This window comes from Setaria viridis, chromosome 6 (genome assembly GCF_005286985.2).
Source record: "Setaria viridis chromosome 6, Setaria_viridis_v4.0, whole genome shotgun sequence".
Lineage (NCBI taxonomy): Eukaryota > Viridiplantae > Streptophyta > Magnoliopsida > Poales > Poaceae > Setaria > Setaria viridis.
The window spans coordinates 33,842,036-33,865,023 of NC_048268.2; the positions used below are offsets into that span (position 1 = coordinate 33,842,036).

A 22,988-nucleotide genomic window follows, 5' to 3' on the forward strand; every position below is an offset into this window, starting at 1 on the left:
CTTGTAGTCCGCAACTCGGGTGTAACAACAGCAAACCAAGAGAGTCGATTTTACAGTTTATAGGCAATATCAATAACCAAAAACAAAAACTTCATATCATATTCATATCTCAGCGAGACCCAATCCAATATCCCAACAACAATGTACTCTAACCCCACCTAGCAGCACCCGAACCGGCTTGCCTGCTGCTTCTGGTCGTCTTTCGAGTCGCCGTCGATGCTCACCCTGTTGAGGGAGAGCTCGGCCTTGTACGAGTCCGAGTTCAGGATCTTCCGGCTCACGTTGCTGTAGATCTCCTTGATGACGATCTCGAAGGCCGTCTCCACGTTGGTGGCGTCCAGGGCCGAGGTCTCCATGAAGAACATGCTCTCGGCTTCAGCAAGCGCCTTGCCTTCCTCGACGGGCACCTCGCGGATGTTGTCCAGATCACATTTGTTGCCCACCAGCATCTTGGCTACAGTAGTGTCGGAATGCGCTGCATAGGATTTCCAATGATGAGTTAACCACTCCAGCAGAATTTCAGGGGGGGGGGGGGGGGATAAATGGGTTATGTACAGGATCTTAGGGAGACAAGGCAGCAGTACACAAGCGCAAGATATGAATTGTTGTGAAAGTGTCACTGGCATGCAAGAAGAATTGCAGAATAGGGTTTGTTGCTTCATAACGAATGGACTGTGACTGCAATCCCAATCAAGGGATAACTGAACCTTTTCAGTTAGTGCAATGAATGTAAAGTAGCAGGAATGGTATAAGAAACCAACACTACTTTCAAGCATGATCCTTAGACAAGGGTGTAGTGTGCTATTGAGTGTGATATCAGCTAACAGTCTGCTGATTATCTTCAACATCCAAAGTTAGCACAGAAGAGCACTACTTGCTATAGTTAGTATGCAAGATGCAAGTTGCTACTGTGCTACAGAACAAATACTGATATGCATTTTGGATATGCTATGGATTTTTCCATTATCAATAAGTATGCAACTCAGTATCTTGAGGGCCATTACTACCGTAGCTTACCCTTCCACCAGCTTTCGCATGTGTGTACAAATGAAATGAACCTATGCAGGCATTTGTCCCTGGTTCTCACAGTCAGAGGTTCAAAGCTTGTCTCCGCAAAAGTGAACTCCTAATAGTACTACAGCGATCAAAGTCATGCTATAATTCATCTGATAATCCCTGTGACAAAGAATAGCACCCATGCAGTTGCAGGCTTGCAGCAAGCATGTTAGGCAGATCTGTAGCAGGTGCATGAATGTCGCTACGTACTGGTGCTAGCAAATGAAACTCATGAAGTAAGCCAAGAAACCGCATTCACCACACCTCTTTCATTTTCTTGCCTTCTTCTTCGTTACTACGTTCTTTCTTCACAATCCTCCCAGCAACAGCCCTGGCCATCTCTCTAAGCCCCGCCTTTTCTTGCTGGTTCCAGCGACGCCAAAAACCCAAGCGTGAACCATCCCACCTCCTAGCCCAACTGGAGAGCACCCATCTCTTACAGTGTCACGACAAGCGTGCACATTGCTACCGGCAAACACTTGCCTCCAAACAGCACCCCAACAAGCGTGCACATTGCTTCTGGTGGCAACGCAAGCATTATATATCATTTTGGCATGTTAGTGAAGCACTGAAGCATAATCAGAATAATGTGAGCATTGTGCTCACTCATCAAGACCCTCCTAGAGGTCCTAGCCAACTAAAAAAACTCCACGCAGAATTAGTAACTGCTTCCAACTTCCTAAATCCGTAAACCGCGGAGACAGCTTTCCACAAAATTTACTCTACAACTTTCCCGAATTCGAATCCAGTAGCTTGCACAAAAATTCTGATCGAAGTGGTCCAACCAACAACACATTCATTCCTGAAACATTCCCCAAAAAGTCAGGCACCAGGATTCAGATCCAGATTCAGACCATGTCGCCGAATCCATCTGGCCTAGCACTCGCTGTGCGCCTGTGACCTCTTACTATCTAAAGAATTAGCACCTGATCCAATCATCAGCAATGCATCCCTACAAGCTACTATACGTGAACCAAAAGCGAAAGGGATATTCCTTTTCCCTAAATTTCTCACTGGACTGGATTCTGCAGCCAGCTACGCTTGAGCAAAACATAGGCCCCTTCCAACCAAAAACCACCCCAGATCTACACGATCCTAGCGCATCAATCAAAGCCATTGTAAGCAAGTATATACTAGTATCAAGCAAGCAAGCAAGCAAGCGATCGAGCAAGCGAGCAAGTAGCAAGCAGAAGAGAGCGAAGCGGCCGTGGGGGTGTACACGTACTGTTGAGCTCCTGGAGCCATCGGCCGACGTTCTCGAAGGTGGAGCGTCGCGAGATGTCGTAGACGAGGAGCGCGCCGAAGGCTCCCCTGTAGTACGCGGAGGTGACGGCGCGGAAGCGCTCCTGGCCCGCGGTGTCCCAGATCTGGGCCTTGACCTCCTTGCCGTCAATGTCCATGCTCTGGGTCTGGAACTCGACCCCGATGGTGGCCTTGGAGTGGAGGTTGAACTCGTTGCGCGCGTAGCGCGAGAGCAGGTTGCTCTTCCCCACCGCGCTGTCCCCGATGATCACCACCTTGAAGAGGTACTCCTCCGCCTCGCCCTCCGAGTCGTCCCCCATCGCTCGCTCGCGGCGCCCGGGGACGGACCTGCTCCGGAGGCTCCCTCGCTGTATGTGGCTGCCGCCGCGCCTCGCCGCGCCCGTACGTCGTCGCCTCGGGAATGCGCGAGATTTGTAGCGGTTTCGCGGTGGGTTTTGGCCGAACGCGGCGCGGGTCAGGTCGGCGCGGCGCGGCGCGGGGGCGGGGGCGGGGGCGGGGCGCCTCCACTGGTGGCCGGGCCGGAGGTGTGGTGGTGGGGTGGTGAGGGGAGCGAGACGAGTGGGAGACTAGTGGGGCGCACGCGCGGGGGTTGTTTGGGTCGCTGACGGGTGGGTCCGGGTGCCGGGGGGCGCGCTCGGCGGGGCCGGCCTGTCGGTGGGGCTCGGGAGAGGCGGGGCGGAGTCGTGGGGTGCCTGTCACGCCGCACCCCCGCGCCCCGCGGCTGCCTTAACTCGCGGGTGAGTTGGCGCCTCGTTGTCCTCCGATGGGCGACGTCTCGCGGGCCCGGGCCCGGGCCCGTTTCGAGGGAGGCACGGGCGTCTCGGTGTCGCTCGACTCTCTCGCATTCGCTTGCTGCCTGCAATTTTCCCGGTGCAGGCTCCTGCGAAGCAAGCACCCCAGCTATCATCAGACGTGCTGAGATTTGGGTATTGTAACGTGGATATTGTAAGACTTCACTGTGCTACGCGAAAAGGAAACCCGCAATACGTGCCAATGTGATGCGTCACCACGACATCCGCGATCCGCCACCTTCTTGTTTTCTCAAATCTCAACAAGGAAAAACTTGCCGGCTACGACCATTTCAAGGGAGGGGCCGGGTACAATACGATACAGAGGAGAGCATCCTGCGTCCTTTTGTTTTGTAGCAGCGAGCGATCGATCGAGCCAGTGACGGAGATGACCATTCGGAAGCACGCGTGCAAGTGGCAGATCAAGTACACAATAACATGACAACACACAGTCACACACGTCCATGGCTAGCTGAACCCTGAAGACTAGAGAAAGACAAGCGTCACTGATCATCGGTAGTGTACGACTAGAGTATTGTGGTAGCGGTCACACACACCTCCGCTTTATTCAAGAGGCCAGCCGTCGGCGCGCCATGCGTGCACAAAGCATCACAGCATCTCCAAAACAAGCAACACGTACTACTAGGAGTCCAGGACTAGACATGCAAAGATGGATCGACGTGCAATGTGTGCGAGAGACTCGAGACACGCCGAGACCGGCGGGGCTACAGATGGCAGACGCATTTGTAGTGGTAGGCGCTGTTGATGGGGTCGCTGGCGTCGATGGGGACCACCTGGACGCTGCACCTGTGGCGGCAGCCCCGGCACTCGTTGTAGGTGCACGTCGTCGGAGCCCTCGACCCCACCAGCATCCTCCTCCCGCCGCCACCACCGGCGCCCGTCGTCGTCTGCTCCTTGTTGTTCATCAACGACGAGGCCGGCAACCCACCATCACCGGGCGCCGGTGCTTCATCCGGTCTCCGCCGTAAGCCCTAAAAACAAAGCATGAGACCGGATAATATGCTAGATGCATGCACGCCGCATCATGTAACAACAGAGTCAAAGATACCTGCTGCAGCTGCTCTGTCTGATGAAGGACTTGAATCGGCGGCGAGGTTGCTCCGGCGCCTACTACGGCGGCGTCACCTGTTTGAATCGCATGAATGCATTGCATGCATATGTGCACAGGAGATCGATAGCGTGAGAGATAACATAGTACTTAAGATCGGACGACGAGGCATCGTCATCTACTGATCGTTGATTTGATTGTGATTTGGACATTCATAGGAGAATCATGGGTTAGAGTCGTACATACCAATCACGAGAAGAGCCACGAGGAGGAGATGGCACAACAGCACGTAACGCTGCTTCTTGTTTCTAGCTGCTGCCATATCTTGTTGCTCTTAACTGCCGATCATTGATAGCTAGCTAGACACTCGAAGATCCAGTGACATTTATACTACTGCCGATCGAGAGCGGCCGTACGTGTGTTGCATTGCAGGAGGAAGAAGACGAGAGAGATGGTGATCGAGGAGAAAGGTAAGAGGCCCCCCGGCCCGGCGCCGGGCATTACGTGCAGCATGGCATCCGCAGGCGTTCCGGGCCAGGGCATAGTGCACGGTTTGTACGTTGTGTGGTTCCAGCAGCTTCCCGAAATTACCGAATTGCCCATCATCGCTGCATGCATGCATAACAGTCACGCCCAGCACATGTATTATATTGTTTAATCAGCAACTGGATGCTTTTTATATTGTTTCATCAGCAGTCGGGTATTTTTACAGCAGTATATCCTTCGGCACCATTGGGAGACGAATCAAATGCATGGCAAGCCGGTGATTACTGATTACCGCAACGGAACTAGTCAAAACACGCACGTACAAAAAAAAAACACGTACAAGAGCGTACAAGAGCGTCCGGACACCATTTGCGCAGTAGCCTATAGCTAGCGCCTACTGTTGATCAACAGCAAGGTGAAAGGTTTTCACTGTGTTTCTAGCACCGTTGCTTCGACACGAAACAAAACGATGCCTATACCAATGATCGGTGCGATCTGCATTGCGCAGGGTACCGGGAAAAAAAATAGAGGCACCACGGTAAAGAGACTAACCTCCTGAGTCTTCTTGAATCACAACGTAATGACGCAAAGCTCGACGGCAAAAGGTTGAGGATGTGTGTCACTCTCACACGTGTACAGTCAGAGATCTTGCATGCGTACCAGACTGGGAGAATCCGCCGTCGCTCTCCCTGCGCGTGTCATGGCGCGAGCGAGTGGCTCCATGCCTCTGGATAAGGAGATGGCAAAACTAAACACGGCCCGAGTCTGCTGGTCCACCCGGCCCGGAGAGATCATCAGTGACGTTGTTGCAGTCCTATGAACATCCCGTCACAGAGGCCGCTGAGATGGAGACCGAGACCGTCGATCCGAGTGTATAGCTGTATGTGCTATGATACCTGTCGATTTTTTTGACCTGTCAACCAGCATCAAATCAACAGCTCCAAACGTCGTTACAGCTCCTATTTTCCCTGATTTTATCCTATGATGAAGTCCATTATTTTTTTTTCACTGTAAAATTTATCTATCAAACGTTGTCACCTTTCTTTGTTTTACGATGAAAGAAGGGGGTAAAGGGTGAGCGGCGGCGATCCCGAACAATGAATGGGTCTCGAGAACGTACTTCCCCGGGCTGGCTGGCAGGCATATGCAACAAGAAGAAGGCTCCAAAACCGGCGGCGCAGAGCAATGGCGCCCGCGCTGTCTCGGACCGTCGGACGAACGTTCCACGTGACCCCGGATCGCGGAGGCAGAAGAAACCAAACGGGAACCCTGCAGCCTGCAGGGACAGGGACAGCCAGCGCGCGCCGAGAGCCTGTGCCGCTGGGCGCCGCTGCGAGATCTCCCCACCGCGCGCTGACCGCGCTTTGGCCGTCCGGACGGCATGGCCGCCAGGATCCCCCAGATCTCGGCCTCGGCAGCCGGCAGCAGAACGGAGCACGTCCCCATCCCCACCCCCACGCGCATTCATCGGGCTACAGATATAGTCTACAGGCAGAGGCAGGGCAGGCTCCAGAGTCCAGAGCCGGGGCAGCGAGAAGAACAGTGCGGCAGTGTGCGGTGATCGACTAGCGTCCAGCAGCGAGGGCGGCGGCGCCAGAGCAAAAATGCCGGGCGGCCGGGCGGGGCTGGGCTCCCCGAGCCATCTCGTATCCTCGGCCCGATTTGACGTGGAACATGCCCTCTGCGTGTCTCGCGCCGGCAGCGGCACGGCGCGGCGGTGGCCTGGTGCTTCGTCTCGTCCCCTCGCGGATCTTGGCAGAATTCGGCAGAGCGCATGCGCATCTCCGCTCCCCAGCAAAGCTTCATGCGCGGCAGTACTTTCTCTCTTTTTTTTCCTTCGTTTTTGGGCACTCTTTCAAAAGGAAAACGATCGATTCAAATACCCAGAATCAGTGACGTTAGTCTTGGTTTAGGAAATCACCTCGTGTTAGAGACGGGGTCATCATGAGTTGATCACTTGATCTCACCGAATAAATACTGTTATATGTTCATCCTGTTTGTTTCATTTTCATGGCTGTTCGATGCTATCTACTAGTTACCGCATCGCATCAGTTAAAACGGGCCATGCCCATGCGTGCATTCTGTTGAAAGCAAATACAAGAACACGTCCAGCCTTTTTCTGAAGATGTTACCCACCAAGCTCAAGCTGCTAACGAGTACGTAGTCGTAATATGGAGTATTGGTGTGTCCACAACTCTCTGAACTGATGATGGAGAAGACGAAACACACCATGAAAGGACGGTCTCAGCAGACTAGGCGGCTTGGCTTCAGAGGAGTCAAGGATGATTTAGAAGAAAAAAAATTGGCAACGAAGAACGGACGCATGGTCCTTGTTCATTGCAGACTCTCCATATCGACAAAACTAGTCTGCTTATTTGCCATTCTATGGCACCGGCTGCAGAAGCAGAACGTTTAAAGCAACAGAAACATAACTTTTCTTGCAATCAGCAAGTTCACTTTTGTTTCCAATTTTCATCCAAGAGAATGCAACTGCCTCCATATACTGCAACACGAGTATCAGGAGCCTGGTTGAATCCTCCCAACTCTCTTTGTTTCTACTCCTGCATTGTATCCTCATTACCCTTCACATTTTCTCGTGAAAAATAGAAAATTAACTCAGAGAGTTCATCACACAAATAGTCAATTCGTTCCAACTTGCTCACTAGTGATCGAATTGGGAACAAGAAGAAAAAGAGGGGCTCGTCTTCTCTTGTTGAGGTAAGAACAAATGGTCTAATTTGTGACTGCCTAAGAATTAGAGTCAGTCAAGCTATTTCGTATGCACTAAGACAGTATGATGGGACAAGTGTAGGACTGATTCCCAATAATATATGAGATCGCAATAATACCAATTCCTTCTGTTCCAAGGCGAAGATTCAATCACTTGTGGGCGACAACAGCTTCCTGGGAGGGTGAGGCTTGGGGTGGTTGTGCTCGCCGCTGTATACAATTTCAGCAACCTGGCCATCTAGTGTTGTCTCCACCTTCCTCTTCACAGGGCAGCTTGGATGAGTGCACTTGTAGTAGCTCCGTGGGAACTCGCTCCTTTTCACCTTCTTTTGCCCATATTTCCTCCAGTTGTAGCCATCAAATGACAAACGAGGCTTCTTGGCAGTGTGGCATGCTGTTAGATGGTCACAACAGTTGGCCTGCTCTGTATCTACCTCCATTTCCTCATGTGTGGTATCTGAGCCAGCATCCTGCAAGTTAAAGTTAGCACATAGTTTAAACAAGATCACATGATGGTGCCTTTCGATATGATCATTAATCTAATTGATGACAGATACTTGAATTTGAAGTATCAGCATGAGAAATTTTGTTGTTATCAGAAAACATGTTTTTTGTAAAGCTAGAAAAATATGAACCGAGTGAGACTTACTATGGTTGCGGTCATTTCTGTCCGAAGATCACTTGGTAGCGATGGAAACCGAGTGGCCTTTGGCCTAACTGGAACTGTCTCCTCCAAGACGGTGATGGGTGGGGAACCGGTGGCAGTGAAGTCTTGTAGGAGCTTTGGCAAGGACCTGAAGCTGGAGAAAGGCCTGGACGCCACAGGCTTCAGAGCAGCAATCTTCTCATGATGTTGCATCTTCCCTGATCAAAACACAGGGGACATGTTATGGGCTCGTTTGCTGGCAGAACATACTGGTGGAAGGGAACTCTAATCACCACAGCAGCTTGTTTGCTAGTTTCTAGAAAAGAGAGAGGGAGAAAACACAAGCTAATGCAAAAAGGAACCGGGAAGCATAGAGAATTAATAGACCATATACTTCATACAGTAACCGACCATTTCATGGTGAAAGTTGCAAACTTCAGCAATAAATTAATCAAGTTGCAGAACATAGTCACATCGGAAAAAAACTGAGCAAGGAAATAAAGTAGTGGAAAATCAGGAGAGTTCGCATAGGTGGTACCTTAGTCCTGTGCTCTGTTGCAGCTGTAGACTTGTGGAAGCAATGCAATGCAAGGGCAACAAGTTAAGGGAGTTGATCAGAGGAGAAATAGGTAGTTAGTTAGGGCACATGCATGTAAGACTGTTAGGTATGGGCACAAAGCAGGAGGGTAGATATAGACCAGATCTGCCTTTTTTTAGGGCAATATAACAGATCTGCCTTATGGATTTGGATCATCTACCATCAAGCTGTGGTTTGCAATTAAAATGTTGACAAACAACGGTATGTGTGAACTCAGGTACTATAGCGCTCATTATAGCAAAATATTACAGCACATTTGATGATAAACCATACCAACAGAAGGCATAAATAAGAAAAATAACAGGAAAGCATAAACTACAACTAAACATAACAAATCCAGCTTAGAACAGATTCGAGTTTACCTAGTCGACGGCAGGCAAGTCCTGGATGATAGACTTGACACTTGCATGTTTTGCAACATAATTTGCATAATCAATGAAACATTTGAGTAATAGACACGTAACCACATGTAATGTAGCTCCCAAATTCTGGAATTCCAGTGAACATCAGTTTCAGGAAACCACACTTCAATTGTTCTACCAACCAAACAGTTTGCCTTTTTCAACTTAACTCTCAATTATCATCCAAACAATTGCACCTGCACTCAGTTAGAATCGAAAGGCATTGGAACATAAACACATCTTAGTTACTAGTGCTGAATTAGTCAGACATCCAGAATAAGCCATAAACTCCAAAGCCAATCCATCCATACACAACTACTTTGCAAGCATAAGCACAGTAAGATTATACAATTTTGATCATAGACAATGTTTGTCAATTCGTAACAGGGTTTTGCCAAAACTTAACTCACACAAGGGACAAATGTGTTTTTCCAAAACTTTGCTTACAAAAGTGTTTGTGCTCTGCTTGTTCTCCCTCTTCTCAAAGAATCCGATACAGCAAGAAACCCCTTGATTAAGATCAACAACAGCTACCAAACTTGAGAAACCAGTTTACTATACCAGGTAAAAGCTACTGCCTGTCGTTCCTATCGATCTTACACAGATCCAACAATGATCCTCAATCAGTGTTGCTTGTCTTGTTGCCCTCGGATGTTGAGCTGGCCTTGGCCTTGTCTTGGATGAGGGTGTTGATTAGTTGCAGCAGCTCGCCCCTCATGGCCTTGACGCTGTCGGCGTTCACCTCCCTCCCCACCGCCTCGAACCAATCCCCTCCCCGGTGGCCGCCATGGCCACTCTTCCACCAGCCGCAGATGGCCCTGGCAATGGCCATGACGTAGACACCGCAGTCGTAGCCGTTGGGCTGCATCGGCGTGGGCCCCTCCACGACCGGAACGGTGGCCCTACTCCTCGAATCGCTCTGGAGCAGGGGGCGGAGCGCGTCGGCGAGGTGGCTGGCGACGGGGAGGTTGGGCGCGCCGCGGATGCTGTCGTGGTGGACGAAGCGGGGGCCCGAGGGGCTGGTGGTGTTGTCGATGACGAGGAGGGTCCAGTGGGAGCCGCCCTCGGGGACGGAGGCGTCGGGGTTGTCGTTGACGGGGAGCAGCACGAGGCGGCGGGAGGCGAGGCGGAGCGGCTCGGCGATGGAGGCCGGGTCGGGGAGGTTGGAGAGCAGGTAGGGGATGGAGGGCGGGAGCAGGAGGAGGTCGTCGCCGAGGTCGGCGGAGAGGTGGGCGAAGTAGAAGGCGATGAGGCGGTCGTTGATGAAGCGGGGCCCGCGGAGGATGGCGAGGTCGGAGCGGATGAGCACGACGTCGCCGTGGCTCAGCACCCACTCCTCCCCCTTCTTCTCGCCGGTGGAGGTGGAGGTGGAGCACGAGCCCGTGCCCATCGCCGCCGCGCCGAGGATTGCCAAGCAGGCCGCAGGCGTGCACCTTTGCAGGTTGGTCCTTGAGAAATGAGAAGACGGGCGAATCGCTCTTTAAGGGGCAGTGCTTGTGATTTACAAATAGTTGCGGGCGTGAAAAGGAAAAGAGGATTTCGATAGCGGTGGGCGGTGGACCTTGGAGTCGTGTGGGGTCCATTGGTCGGTGAGACAATTGGCATGGGATCTGGTAACTCAATGGTAGTGGGTCTGCATAGCTACTTTAGGCTACTTTTGCATTTTTTAAACAATTTTCATGTAAACAACCGCTAAAAACGACATCTAGATCTTCTGCGTTACGCAATTCTACTATGAAAGCTATGGCTCGACCTACGAGTTCCATTGGCTATAACATCGCTGCCTGGTATGGTGGTATTCAGACATTTGAGGTTGATGTGCACGAATGTTGTAAAAAAACTCATTTCCTTTTTCTTGTATTAGGAATTTTCATCAATATAAACTTATTTTCACGATAAGAATTCAAAATATGTAGACTAGTTAAGCATATCCTATTTAAATTGTTACGTACACGTACTTGTAACATGAAGAGTTATACTTTAAAGAAGCAAAGATTGATGAAATATTGTCAATGATATTTAGCCCGAACATGTAATGGTTTTAATGAAGCATCAAAAAATCAAATATAAATAGAAAAAAAATTCTCCAAGGATGATGGATGACCTATAATTAAACACCATAAACTTATGCCATATAGACTAATCACAATTCACCATTGTGTCTGATCAAAACAATATGTATTGCCTCTTAGTTCAACGAATATGAATAGCTCTAAACACTACTTTTTTTACTCTTTAGTTGATTTTTACACCCATTACTAAGTACAAAATGCAGTACTCGCTCATATATTTGTATATGTTCACTTCTTCACAAGCACATGTACAAAAAATATCTACTATATTTAGCCTAAAATACCGTGTTCTTTAAGAATTAATTGAACGGGTTAGGTTTTTAGATGGTAGTCATGTCATACTTCTCTCGTGGCATATGCATAAGTGTTCTTTCAAATTTTTGGGACTACATTTTCAACGAGGCATGATGTTGGTCCCAACATTTATTCGCACCAACAATGCTCATAACTGAGATACATATCCTTCCTTCTAGTTGAGCTTCTTGCCCTACTTTTGACCATGCGACGAATGCCACAGGACGGTCGCTACACGACAATCATTAATGTTGTCATTTTTATTGTATGATTCAACAATATTCTATACCTTCTTCTAGCATATCTTACGAATTTGATTTACTATATATTTTATAAATTGTTGATATAGTAACTTTTCATTTATTCAACTACTGCAATTAATAACTTTTGAGAAAGAAATGCTATATCACGTTGTCACCGCGGATGCGGAAAGGGAAAGAGACGCGACGCAAATTGCGAGTGGTGTGTGCTTTGCTGGCCCTTTCGTCGCCCTACCTGCGCGGCTGCGCCTTCCTCTTCACTTCTTCCGTTCGGTTCTTCGTCCACGGTCCACCAAGGCACCAACGCAAAGCGCACCCCCGCCGGTCCACCCCATACAACCACCCTTCCTTTCGCCTGCCCACCCAGCGCACCCAACCCAAGGAAGTCGGAAGCCCATCCATCTGACCTCGACTCCCCTTCCCTCCACCTCCAGTCGCCGGATTCATCGACTCGAGTCGAAATCCGATCCCGCCGCCGCGCCCCAATCGCCGTCTAGGGCGTTCCGTCAGCCAGGCCACCCGACACCGCCGCCACCCCTCGTCTCCTCCCCGACCCCGAGCCGTTTTGACAGGCTTGGACGCCAGCGATCCCTCTCTGCCCCGTTGCCCGCCGTCGCTGCCGGCCTCGATTGGAGTTGGAAATCGGATAGGAAGATGGATCGCCACCTGCAGCAACAACTCGGGTACGCAATCCTTCATCTCTTCTCCCGCAGTTTCTCTGTTTTTTTTTTCCGTGTTGGATTGGAGTGCTAGGCTTGAGCGGTTGAGCCTTAGATTCATGGCGGGAGGGGCTGAGTAGCGCGGTAGGCTGCGAGGTGCAGAGCAACATGCCCACAGGAGGGGCGCGCAGCGCGGCAGGGGAGGGGAGGGGAGGGACGCGTAGCACATAGAGGAGGAGAACGAGAGGTTGAAGAAGTCGCGTCAGATCGATCGGTTCGGGAGTCAAGACGGGCTCACGATGGGCCTTGTGACGTAATGCTAGACGGGGAGAAATCTAGTGCTAAATCTGAAATCGCAGAAGAGTTAGTGGTGCGAGGGCAAAACAATTCGGTTTTTGGAGCAATTTCGCCTAATTTATCATTATCATTAGTCAGTGCGTATATCCCTATAGCAACCGGATGAAATCAGCTATGAAGCGTTGGGGGTTGCCCCCCAACTTCTAATATATTTCTAGCAATAGATTTAGGTTGGATGACTGATTAGTTAGAATTGGGTTTCGATGACCTCTGTTCTTTGGACACTCTCAAGCTGCTGATACAATAGCTTTATGATTGATTATAGTTTGTGTCGTATCTGTTCTGGTCTGGGGTGTCTTCTTCTTCCTCATATTTGCATTCTAACAGCTCTTCCTTTTGACTTGGCATCCATCAGGACTAACATGAGCGATGATGGAGACCATACCTGCCCGCTCTGCGCCGAGGAGATGGACATCACTGATCAGCAGCTCAAGCCGTGCAAATGCGGATATGATGTATGTATATCAATAATCCTCCTATCCTATCAATAAGCCACTGCAGCAGCCACCACCACTATAACCTCAAGCAATGAGCAGCCATTTACTCAATTCTTCATCTACATATGCAGATTTGCGTCTGGTGCTGGCACCACATCATAGACATGGCTGAGAAGGAGGAGACAGAGGGCCGCTGCCCTGCATGCCGCACTCGCTACGACAAGGACAGGATTGTCAAGATGACTGCCACTTGTGAGAGGTCCGTCACAAACTTTCAGCAGTCATGCTTTCTTTCACCAATTTGTGTTTTACCAGACTATTTGGGATTATCCTTTTATCATAGGAAACATGTGAAGCTCAATCCTTCCAGCTTTTATTTCAGTTCAGTTAACCTGACCCACTTGTGAAAGGTGTATTATAACAAGTTCCAACTTACGTTTATTTTCATGGAAACAGGACGGTGGCAGAAAAAAATGCAGAGAAGAAGCACAAGACCCAAAAGGTTAAGCCAAAGGTGGCATTGGCGGCAGCAGCATCAACAACAACATCTACAGTAGAAGCTAAGAAGCATCTGATTGGTGTCAGGGTTATCCAGAAAAATCTGGTGTACATAACTGGGCTACCCGCACATTTATGCAACGAGATTGTGAGCACCATATCATTATTCACAATTAGATCCGTTCAATTTCTGTGACATGTTTAAACTTTAGTTCTCATACCAACGCTACTTTATTTTAGGTACTTGAGCGTAGGGAATACTTTGGTCAATATGGGAAAGTTTTGAAGGTTTCGGTTTCCCGTCCTACTGGGCCTCCTTCCCAGCAGGCATCAGCAAACAACAATATTAGTGTGTATGTCTCTTTGAACCTCCTGTTGTACATGCATGATCTGTTCTTCCTTCATGTGCAGAGACATTATTTTGGTTTTGTTAACCAGCTTGATATATCAAATAATTATCCTCCACTTTTATGCAATTGCATGTTTCAAGTTTGTATGCTTCCTTGTCGTACTAGAGCATTAGTATTATAAGAAAGTAACTGAGATTTCAATTGTATTTGGTTGTTTTCTACTGAACTTGTTGAAAGTCATGAGGATTGTATCCATATTCTTGCAAGTAGCACAGTCATTTTAAGGTCTGACCTACTTAGCAGTGTGATTTGCCTGTGGCCACCTGATTTATATTGCCATGCTTGATAGTAGTATCCTCATTGCCAGCATAAGGAGATGTGATTTCTGGGGGTTTCAGATAGATGCAAAGTAATATCCTACTTAGCTGTGATTTCTGGGAGTTTCAGATGGATGCAAAGTGTGTTTTCAGTCAGTGTGGATTTCTGCATCATCGGTGACACCTACCTGATTCTTCTGGATGAGACATTCCACTGTTTCTGGGCTAAGCTCAAAACCAATCCTACATGTGTATAGATATAGAATAGAAATAATTCTTTAAATGAAATGGCAGATTTTCTTGGTTCGAGATCATTGTTTGTTTCCTGGGAATGTAAGATTTTCTTCTTTGGTTTATGTGTGATTTCCTAGAAAGTTGCTGGATATATTCTGAAATTGTGTTATGCCAGAAATATGAATTGCAGAATAACTTGAAGAACAAAAGTGAGGCAGCTGGAATACGTCATTATGTGTCCTCAGCAATTTAGTAACCCACTGTTCATAATTAACCAGAATTGAGTTAGGGCTTCTTCAGTGTAGAAATCACTGTATCACACTGTTTCTCATCAACACTTTCTTTACATAATTCTTCCCATGTGTTGCCATGTGGCTCTGACTTCTTGGTTTACCTATGCTTATACATGCATGCAATTACATAAACCAATTAGTTTTTCCCTGAAGATTATAGATTATATTGCCCACTTATTTGTTGCAGATCTATATAGTCCTAAATTGTTTAGGAACCTTTGTTATTATTTTCTTGCATGTTGTTGCTACAAATTACTACATTCGCAAATAAGTGATCTTTTGTGTTGCGTGCAGTGAAAGCATCTAAACTTTGACCACCAATACCTATTAATATAGTTAGATCGAATATTTGAAAACGATATGAGCCTATTTGTCTTGAATGTAGTTTAAATATGTTACAATAGAAACTTGCAGTTAAAAGGTACATATTAGTGACTCTATGGATGTTTAAAACATCACTTATTTGTGAATTGGACAGCAGGGAGTTTTTGTTGGTATAAGAGTCTGATACAGAAGCTCTGCTCTTGTTTAAATAATGACTGATTACTGTCAAATATGCACAGATATATTACTTATGCCAAAGAAGAAGAGGCCATCCGGTGTATTCAAACTGTACATAATTTTGTCTTGGAAGGAAAAGTTTTAAGGTGAGCTTCTATACTTTGTTCTGTTCCAGAACATCTACACAATGTGCTAACTCCAATGGATGTTGATTGTTGCAGAGCATGCTTTGGTACTACGAAGTATTGCCATGCATGGCTGCGGAACATGGTACAACTGTTGCTTCATGCTGATAGCTTTGTTTACTAGTACTCCACCCAATCCACTCATCCGGAATGTTTCTTGACTTTTCAGACATGTGGGAATCCAGATTGTCTCTATTTGCATGAAGTAGGCGGTCAGGAGGATAGTTTCACTAAAGATGAGATCATTTCAGCATATACGAGGTAGTACTGAGCTATCTTGACAGATGTTCTGGAACTTCAGTTTCTTGTTCTCCTTCCTTCCCTAAGCTACCGTGCTAGTCCTGGCTAACATTTTCCCTCTCTGCCTACACACTACTTACACATATTGTGGCTCTGTTTGGCACTGTGGCTGCTTTTCAGAATCACCCATTTATCTTTCTTCTTCTGATATAATAGTTAGTCCCTTGGAGCCATACCAGTAAAATCTTACTATGTATAAGCTGTTGGTATTCTTTGTAAGTTGATTTAGAAAATGGTATGACTGCTTCAATGTGGATGTTTAATGTATTAAGTATTGCTTTGATGAACTCCCTGTGTTCTAAAACAATTTTCATAGTATCAATTGATATTTTCCATTCACTCACTCTATGTTCCTATCAGGACTAGGGTTCCCCAGATGGCATCTAGTGTTTCACAAAGACGTGCAGGCACTGTATTGCCTCCTCCAGCTGATGATTTCTCTTACAGTGCAGTGGTATCGGCCAAGCATACAGTCAAGAATGGAACACTTGTATGTTCTTTATACTGAAATTCAAAATTCATTGGAAGACATGTTGTTTTGTTAGCTTTCATCCTGCTTTCCAGTCTAGGGTTAAACTGTTGATATTTTCTTATGTGTTGGCTTACATACTGCATTAACTGGCCTTGTTGTGTGCAGAATACCACCAACCAGCCCAGACTTTCACCTCCAAACAGTAGTTCTGGGAGGTCCACGCTTCCACCAGCTGCCTCATGGTATGGTACCTCAGGAGTGTACTGCTATCTTTCACTATATGTTGAAAATGAGAACCATGTTATTGATTTTTCCCCTTTTCTATGTGCAGGGGGCATCGTGATTTGAATGCCCGGACAACAGCTAATGGGGTGACTCCATCTCAATCTCATACGAAATCAAAATCAGAGCCACAAATTAATTCATTTTCAAGTTCTTCGATGATTTCGAGTACAATAATGCCTTCTTCATGGAATGATGATACAAATACAAGTACAGCACCAAAAATTTCTGAAGGGCGGCAAGTGTCACAACAAGATAGTACATCTAAAACCATAGAGCCGTATAAGCCTGGTATTGTGAAGGAAACACATGCTCTATCATCACTTGACATAGACTTCTCCACAATACCTTCAGCTTGGAATGACGATGACATTGTAGTGTCAGATGGGATGTCAAAAGGAAGCAAGGAAATTCAAGCTGCGAAAGAAAATGGAAAGCTAACCCATCTAGCATCTAAGTCACCAATATCACCTAAGAAAGACACGACAGTGAACATTACCAGCAAAAGTCCTTCAGATTTGGTATCAAGTCTAGCAATATCGAAATCAGATGTAAAGACTGGCGATAGTGATAGCTCAGTTAGCAACATTACTCCCAAAAGCCCTACTTCAAATGATGTAAACTGCCAATCTAGTCTTGCTGCCAATGAGAAAATACTGGAGGATATTGAACCCCCCAGGGAGATTGACACTGAGAAGCTATCTGTTCAGATATCTTCGATAACTTTAGATGGCAATGATGAGGCTCATAGTATGGCAGGAAATCATCAACCAGATGCACTGCCACGCACGTCTGTTACCGTGCCGATAGGCCAGAATTTTGACAGAGACCGATCTTATATGAAGCTTGATGGGCTCCTATCTTTAGAAAACAAGGATACACTTCTCTCCTGTCAATATGGTTCTGATAAGCATCTTGATTGGACTTCAGAGCAGCCAAGTTGTAGTGCGACTCCTTTAAATGATATGGTAAATTCTACAGCGATCACTGACAAACTTCATGGTAGGCTGATGGATGGTTCAGATCAACCATCATATTCATCATTTGCCCGTTTTCCTAATACAGTAGCCACTTCACTGTGGAATGATACAGAAAGTAACCCTACATTGATGATTGGTACTAAACCTTCAGAGATGCAGCCTGGGTTTTCTTCAATCAATAAGACTCATGCCTTGTTAAGTGGTTGTCAAGATGGGCTAGGGACTGTATGTACACCTGGTAATGTTTCTGGACATCCTGGAATGGGAAGTCATCAGCCTGGTGCAATGGGTTCAGTAAGAACTGATAGTGTAGGAAGTTTTGACAAGACTGCAAGTGTAAATAAGGATGAGAGCAGAATAATTTCTGATATGTTGTCATCAGAGTTTAATCTGTGGGATGATTCATTTTCATCTGCTAACAGTTTTGTTAGGATGCTTAGAGAATCTGAAAATAATGATGTCCCTTTCACCCTGCCTTCATGGAAATCAGGATCCGGAAGCAGAGAGTCCAGATTTTCGTTTGCTAGGCAGGATAACCAAGGAAACTTGGATTCATCTCTCAGAAACTGTGGTAGTGATCAGAATTTCAGTTTGCTACCCCAGATCTCTCGAGGAAATTTTTACCAGAATGGCCATGCATTCCAATCCCTGGAGAATGATGTTCACAATAGCAACTCTCTTGCTGTGTCAGATATGGCAACTACTGGTTAGTACTACCCTTTTCACTTCTTTCCCTTTCTGAGCAAAATGACAGGTACTGTAACTGAATGATCTTATTCTGTTCTGCACTTTTTTTCGTTGAACATTGGTAAAAATATTCTGACTTCTGCAAATGGGTTCTTGATCTATCTTTGTATCCTGTAATCTTGACAACAAATGAGGCCCTCTTTAATTAGATCCATTTGATGGCCTTAGCCAAAACAGTGTCTGTTAAGCTAGAGACACCTTATTGGGTCAAAACCTGCCTAATCCACACAAAAACACGCGGATGCTGTTGTAACAGTCAAGATTACAATTTTGTTAAAACGGCACCTCTAATGAGTCTTTAGCAGTCTGGATATTAGAAAATTTGAAACTGCATGCAAACAGAAACAACTGCACCTTTCGCCAAATGCCTCCGACTTGTTACTGTTCTGAATATCTAAAGTTTAATGCACCTGTAACTACATGTCTGCAAGCACATACTGTACAAAACTCCTTTCACAGATTTTGGAGCATATATGTGGATAGACCAGATGTACACTGTACCCCTCAAGTTTTTGTGCTAAACTGCTATTTGTGCATTCGGAGTGACATCACACATATGGTGTATTTAGTTATTTGCAAAGTTCAGATGGTCATGGAACTCTGGAATATTGTTGCTCAATTAAGAAAGGATAACAAAAAATTCATCTACAAACTATTTTCAGTAGATTTTTACACATCACAGTATAACTAGGTCAATATCTTGAGATTAATGTTGAGGAGCAAAAGGTTGCTTCATGTTCATTTATCAAACAGTTACAAGTCGGGGGCTAATATTTTGTAGAGCTTATTCAAGTTGTGGGGTGGGTGTGTTGTTGATCTGTTGGCAGCAATTCTGTGATTTTGATGTTTTCATCAGTGATAAGTTTGTGTGCTTATGAAGTATTTGCCTTTACAGGTTCATCAAGATCTAAAATATCCGCACCCCCAGGATTTTCAGCACCAGCAAGAGTCCCCCCTCCTGGATTTTCTTCCGGATTTCCTTCCCAGGATGGTCTGAATCCCCCTCCCGGGTTTTCTTCTGGAATTTCATCTCAGGAAGTGTCCAAGAACCCACCGAGATTGCCTTCCCCATTTTCTTCTGGATTTTCATCTCAGGATGGGCCTAATCCTTCTTATAGATCCTTTTCTGCATTTGCTTCTGGACTTCCATCACAGGATGGGCCTAACCCCCCTTCTAGATTCCCTTCTGCATTTACCTCTGGATTTTCATCACATGATGGGTCTAATCAGGTGTATGGCTCAACATACCCAGGTTTGTTTACCTTTTCAATATTCTTTGCTGCTTCTCGTAAAACAAGTTCGACTTCTCATACCTTTTTGCAATACTTGACAGAAACTCTTCTCCGGGACAATGTTTTGGGCGGCAACAGTAATCATTATCAAGCTCCGTTTGGCAGACACACAAGTGACATAGAATTTAATGATCCTGCTATATTGGCCGTGGGAAAAGGGCGGATGCCTGGAATTGGTGATTCAGGTCTGGAGATGAAAAATACCCCTGCTTTTCCAGCCCAGTTGCAAACACCGAACAATGATCCAAGGTTTCAGTTACGGATGCAGCCAAATGTGCAGTCGCATCAGAACTTGAGATTCGCAGACCATATGCAAGATGCCTTCAACCCTATGAATGATAATTATCTGGCATCCAAATTTTTACAGCAGAATCACGGTCCTGTATCCCCTTATGCACAGATGACACAACAACCCAGAAACTCACAGCTTACAAATGGTCACTTGGATGGGTGGAGTGATTTGAGACAAGGGAATAACGCCCTTATGTCAGACATGTCAAGGATGTTATATCCAAGTGAAGTGAATAGCTTGCACATGCTTGGTTCTAATGATATCTATACCAGAGCCTTTGGAATGTGATTGTCTCCTGGGAGCTGTGTGACTTTGAGGTGACATGTTTTAACTTGGGAAATTTGTTGAGTTGTGAAAGTAACTGGTCGCACAGCACATAGTATACCTCTGAGGTGGATGGTGGTCTTGTGCACATGAACTTGCTCGTGAGTGTTTAGTGGGATTGAAATTGACCAACATGGACCTTCCAGACCTTCGATACTACCAGGTATGCATGTCATGGATTGGTTTTTGTTAGGAACAACCCTTAGGAAAGAAGCTGCTCTAGGTATGCACAAACAAATTTCTGACCTCGCTTGGTTTACTGGTTCATGATCAGGTTCTCTCTTTTATGATATGCGAAGCGAGTGAAAAGAAAGATGTCTCGAAAAGAACAAGCAACTGAAGCTGGCTTGAGGATGCTGTGGTGGTACTGTGTGTTTTCTTATGATGATAGCGGTCGGTGTGCGTAGTAAGAGTAACTTGTGGTTGCTCCCTCCCTTTTCTGTTGGTGCACAAAAGCCGACCCTGATCCAAGCTCTGGTTGGTGTCTGGCTGGCTATTAGATGCATGGTGTGTAGAGTCTACCGGGAGTGTGTATAGGGCATGTTAACGAGAAGGATCAACCTGCTCCCGGTATGCATGTATCAACTCGATTGGGTTAACGAGAAGGTCATAATCTGCTCCCAGTATGCATGTCAATTCGATTGTGGGTCGTTTTGATTTTTTCCAAATTGTGGGTCGTTTTGATTTTTTTAGATTGATAGATATTATATGCATCTAGACATACGCTATATCTAGATGCATAATAATATTAATAAACTAAAAAAGCTAAAACGATCTACAATTTGGAGCGGAGCAATATAGATATAGATAGCTATACTAATGGCGGACGGGAAGTTCGGGGTCCAGGTGCGCCGGGTAAGATGTCGCGGTAGACAAAGCGGGGGCCGGACGAGGAGGGCACTGTAGCAGGAGGCGGCCGTCGTGGTCGGTGGAGGGGTGCGCGAAGTAGAAGGCGATGAATCGGGGCCTGCGAAGGATCGCGATACTGGAGTGGATGAGCACCACGTCACCATGGCGCGGCTGAGTGAGACCCGGTGCTTCCCCATGCCCATCGGCGCTGCGCGCGGAGGATTTGCTTGCTGGCGCTGCTCGACGAAATGACGCAGCGCGATCCGTCGCCGTCAGGTTCGCGGTGTGTTTTTCAGAATAGTCCCTGAGAGAGTGAGAGGAAACGCACAGATCGCTCAAGGAGTGTACTTGTAATTTAGAAATAACAATGGGCGTGCAAAGGAAACGGGTTTCCATCATCGCTAGGGTGACCGCTTGGCGTCTGTGGGGGTCCATTAGTCAGTCGGCCAGACAGCTGGCATGGCACCTGGTGACTCGACGGTAGGTGAGTAACCAAAGTAACTTTTGCTGAACTTTGCATTTTAGTGCTTAAAAAAACTGATAACCCAGATCTTATGTGGCTATGCAACTCTAGTGTTATAGCTATGGCTATCAATTCCCGTAATAATCATCCTCCAGGAAGATGCTCACGATTAGTGCTTAATTTCGACATCAAAGGAATTGGTTACTTTCCCATGCACAAGAATTTACAACAGCATAATCAAAGAATAAGCAGTAAGGCTGGGTCCTTGCAAGTTCGCTTGAGTCAAGCTTTTCTAGCGTACGTAGGTGTATATAGCCAAATGTTACAAATTAGTAGTACCATAAACCCATACAGGAGAAGAATTTAGAGCATACATGAGAATAGAATAGGATGGAAAGAGCCAAGCCTCAAACCTAGTATTAAACTTCATGTTGAAAAAAATCCACGACAATAGTCTCTAACTTTCTCACTTCCAACTCCAAAGCATCTGTCTTCGACTCAGCAAAGCAGTTTTTATTCTCCAAAGCCTAACCCCATCCCCATAATAAAAAAGAACACTAGATGACCGTCCAAGGCATTGCTAGGCCTAGGTCAAAACGAAGGCTAGCTCTATGCAACATCAAAAGGATGCCATCTTGTAGCTAGATGACCGTTCAAGGCATCGCTAAGGCCTAGGCCAAAACGAAGGCCAGCTCTATGCAAAGAGAGCCATCAAAAGGAATGCCGCCTTGTAGGACGCGATGTGAGTCGCGGCACCGTCACCACCTGTTCGGAGTATTTTCCTCAATCTTTCTTGGCCCACTCCCTATCCCCCACAACGAATCGAGCCGAACCATATCAATCGATTGATTTCATCGCGCTGCATTAAATTCCTAGTATTTTCCTCTAGGGTTTCCCTAGCACCCCTCCCCCACAAGGAATCGAGCAATCGAAGAAACCCTGCACCCTCCTCCCTTCAATGTGAGTTTTCTGTTTCACTTGTCTTTTTCGGCTCGATTTGCTACAATCTCTGTAGAATTTCATCGCTCTATTTATATAATTATGATTGTTGTTGCATACTCCCATAGCAATCAAATGAAATTCGCTTTGAACTAATAGGTTTTTATGCTTCTGGTGGTAGATTTGTGTTGGATGTCAGAGTAGTTAGATCCGGACAAGATTCAATTACACATCTTTTTTTTTTGCCTATGCACCTTCTTCCTGCTCATATTTGGATTGATTTTCTCTTTGTTCTCACCTCTTATTCATCAATATGGCCACGAGTGGCAGTGGAGACTGCACCTGCTCACTTTGCATCGAGGAGATAACTATTGCTAATCAACAGTTCGAAGCCATGCAAATGTGGCTACATACAACCACTCATCATCTTATCTTATCAATCGTATTGTAGCCCACCTTATTTAAGTCTCTTGATGTTTATCTGACATATTTGTTGAGCCATAATATTCACTGATAGAGCTACACATAGGCCAAAGGGCCATGCTCCGCCAATT

General features: G+C 46.5%; 4 protein-coding genes across 4 annotated transcripts; 1 reads left to right on the forward strand and 3 right to left on the reverse strand.

Annotated features, from left to right (window-relative positions):
- Positions 1-73: 73 nt before the first annotated feature.
- Positions 74-2,856, reverse strand: LOC117860886 (ras-related protein RABA5c). The gene is made up of 2 exons (XM_034744307.2): positions 2,282-2,856; positions 74-475 (listed from the first exon to the last, which is right to left on the reverse strand). Exons 1-2 carry the CDS (start codon positions 2,616-2,618, stop codon positions 159-161), a joined length of 654 nt encoding a protein of 217 aa, XP_034600198.1. The 5' UTR covers positions 2,619-2,856; the 3' UTR covers positions 74-158.
- A 779-nt stretch (positions 2,857-3,635) lies between these two features.
- On the reverse strand, positions 3,636-4,807 carry LOC117860888 (uncharacterized). Its single transcript, XM_034744309.2, has 3 exons — positions 4,423-4,807; positions 4,177-4,253; positions 3,636-4,099 (listed from the first exon to the last, which is right to left on the reverse strand). Exons 1-3 carry the CDS (start codon positions 4,496-4,498, stop codon positions 3,833-3,835), a joined length of 420 nt encoding a protein of 139 aa, XP_034600200.1. The 5' UTR covers positions 4,499-4,807; the 3' UTR covers positions 3,636-3,832.
- Positions 4,808-7,273: 2,466 nt separating this feature from the next.
- On the reverse strand, positions 7,274-10,523 carry LOC117861961 (uncharacterized). The gene is made up of 3 exons (XM_072294782.1): positions 9,659-10,523; positions 8,042-8,256; positions 7,274-7,862 (listed from the first exon to the last, which is right to left on the reverse strand). The coding sequence occupies exons 1-3, from the start codon at positions 10,425-10,427 to the stop codon at positions 7,539-7,541; spliced, it is 1,308 nt and encodes a 435-aa protein (XP_072150883.1). The 5' UTR covers positions 10,428-10,523; the 3' UTR covers positions 7,274-7,538.
- Positions 10,524-11,952: 1,429 nt separating this feature from the next.
- On the forward strand, positions 11,953-20,819 carry LOC117860452 (uncharacterized). Its single transcript, XM_034743744.1, has 14 exons — positions 11,953-12,346; positions 13,035-13,134; positions 13,248-13,375; positions 13,573-13,762; positions 13,855-13,967; positions 15,372-15,455; positions 15,531-15,579; positions 15,664-15,755; positions 16,155-16,284; positions 16,432-16,508; positions 16,598-18,234; positions 19,171-19,527; positions 19,609-20,346; positions 20,458-20,819. The coding sequence occupies exons 1-13, from the start codon at positions 12,318-12,320 to the stop codon at positions 20,145-20,147; spliced, it is 3,525 nt and encodes a 1,174-aa protein (XP_034599635.1). The 5' UTR covers positions 11,953-12,317; the 3' UTR covers positions 20,148-20,346; positions 20,458-20,819.
- The last annotated feature ends 2,169 nt before the right edge of the window (positions 20,820-22,988 follow it).

Coding starts and splice junctions, on each gene's coding strand:
- LOC117860886 (XM_034744307.2), bottom strand. CDS start 2,618: ATGGGGGACGACTCGGAGGGCGAGGCGGAGGAGTACCTCTTCAAGGTG. Junction 476..2,281: donor ATGGCTCCAGGAGCTCAACA/GTACGTGTACAC, acceptor AATCCTATGCAG/CGCATTCCGACACTACTGTA.
- LOC117860888 (XM_034744309.2), bottom strand. CDS start 4,498: ATGGCAGCAGCTAGAAACAAGAAGCAGCGTTACGTGCTGTTGTGCCAT. Junction 4,254..4,422: donor CGTGGCTCTTCTCGTGATTG/GTATGTACGACT, acceptor CGATTCAAACAG/GTGACGCCGCCGTAGTAGGC. Junction 4,100..4,176: donor AGACAGAGCAGCTGCAGCAG/GTATCTTTGACT, acceptor CTTTGTTTTTAG/GGCTTACGGCGGAGACCGGA.
- LOC117861961 (XM_072294782.1), bottom strand. CDS start 10,427: ATGGGCACGGGCTCGTGCTCCACCTCCACCTCCACCGGCGAGAAGAAG. Junction 8,257..9,658: donor CAAGACAAGCAACACTGATT/GAGGATCATTGT, acceptor TGTTTTGATCAG/GGAAGATGCAACATCATGAG. Junction 7,863..8,041: donor CAGAAATGACCGCAACCATA/GTAAGTCTCACT, acceptor TTTAACTTGCAG/GATGCTGGCTCAGATACCAC.
- LOC117860452 (XM_034743744.1), top strand. CDS start 12,318: ATGGATCGCCACCTGCAGCAACAACTCGG. Junction 16,285..16,431: donor CAGTCAAGAATGGAACACTT/GTATGTTCTTTA, acceptor TGTTGTGTGCAG/AATACCACCAACCAGCCCAG. Junction 18,235..19,170: donor GTCAGATATGGCAACTACTG/GTTAGTACTACC, acceptor TTGCCTTTACAG/GTTCATCAAGATCTAAAATA.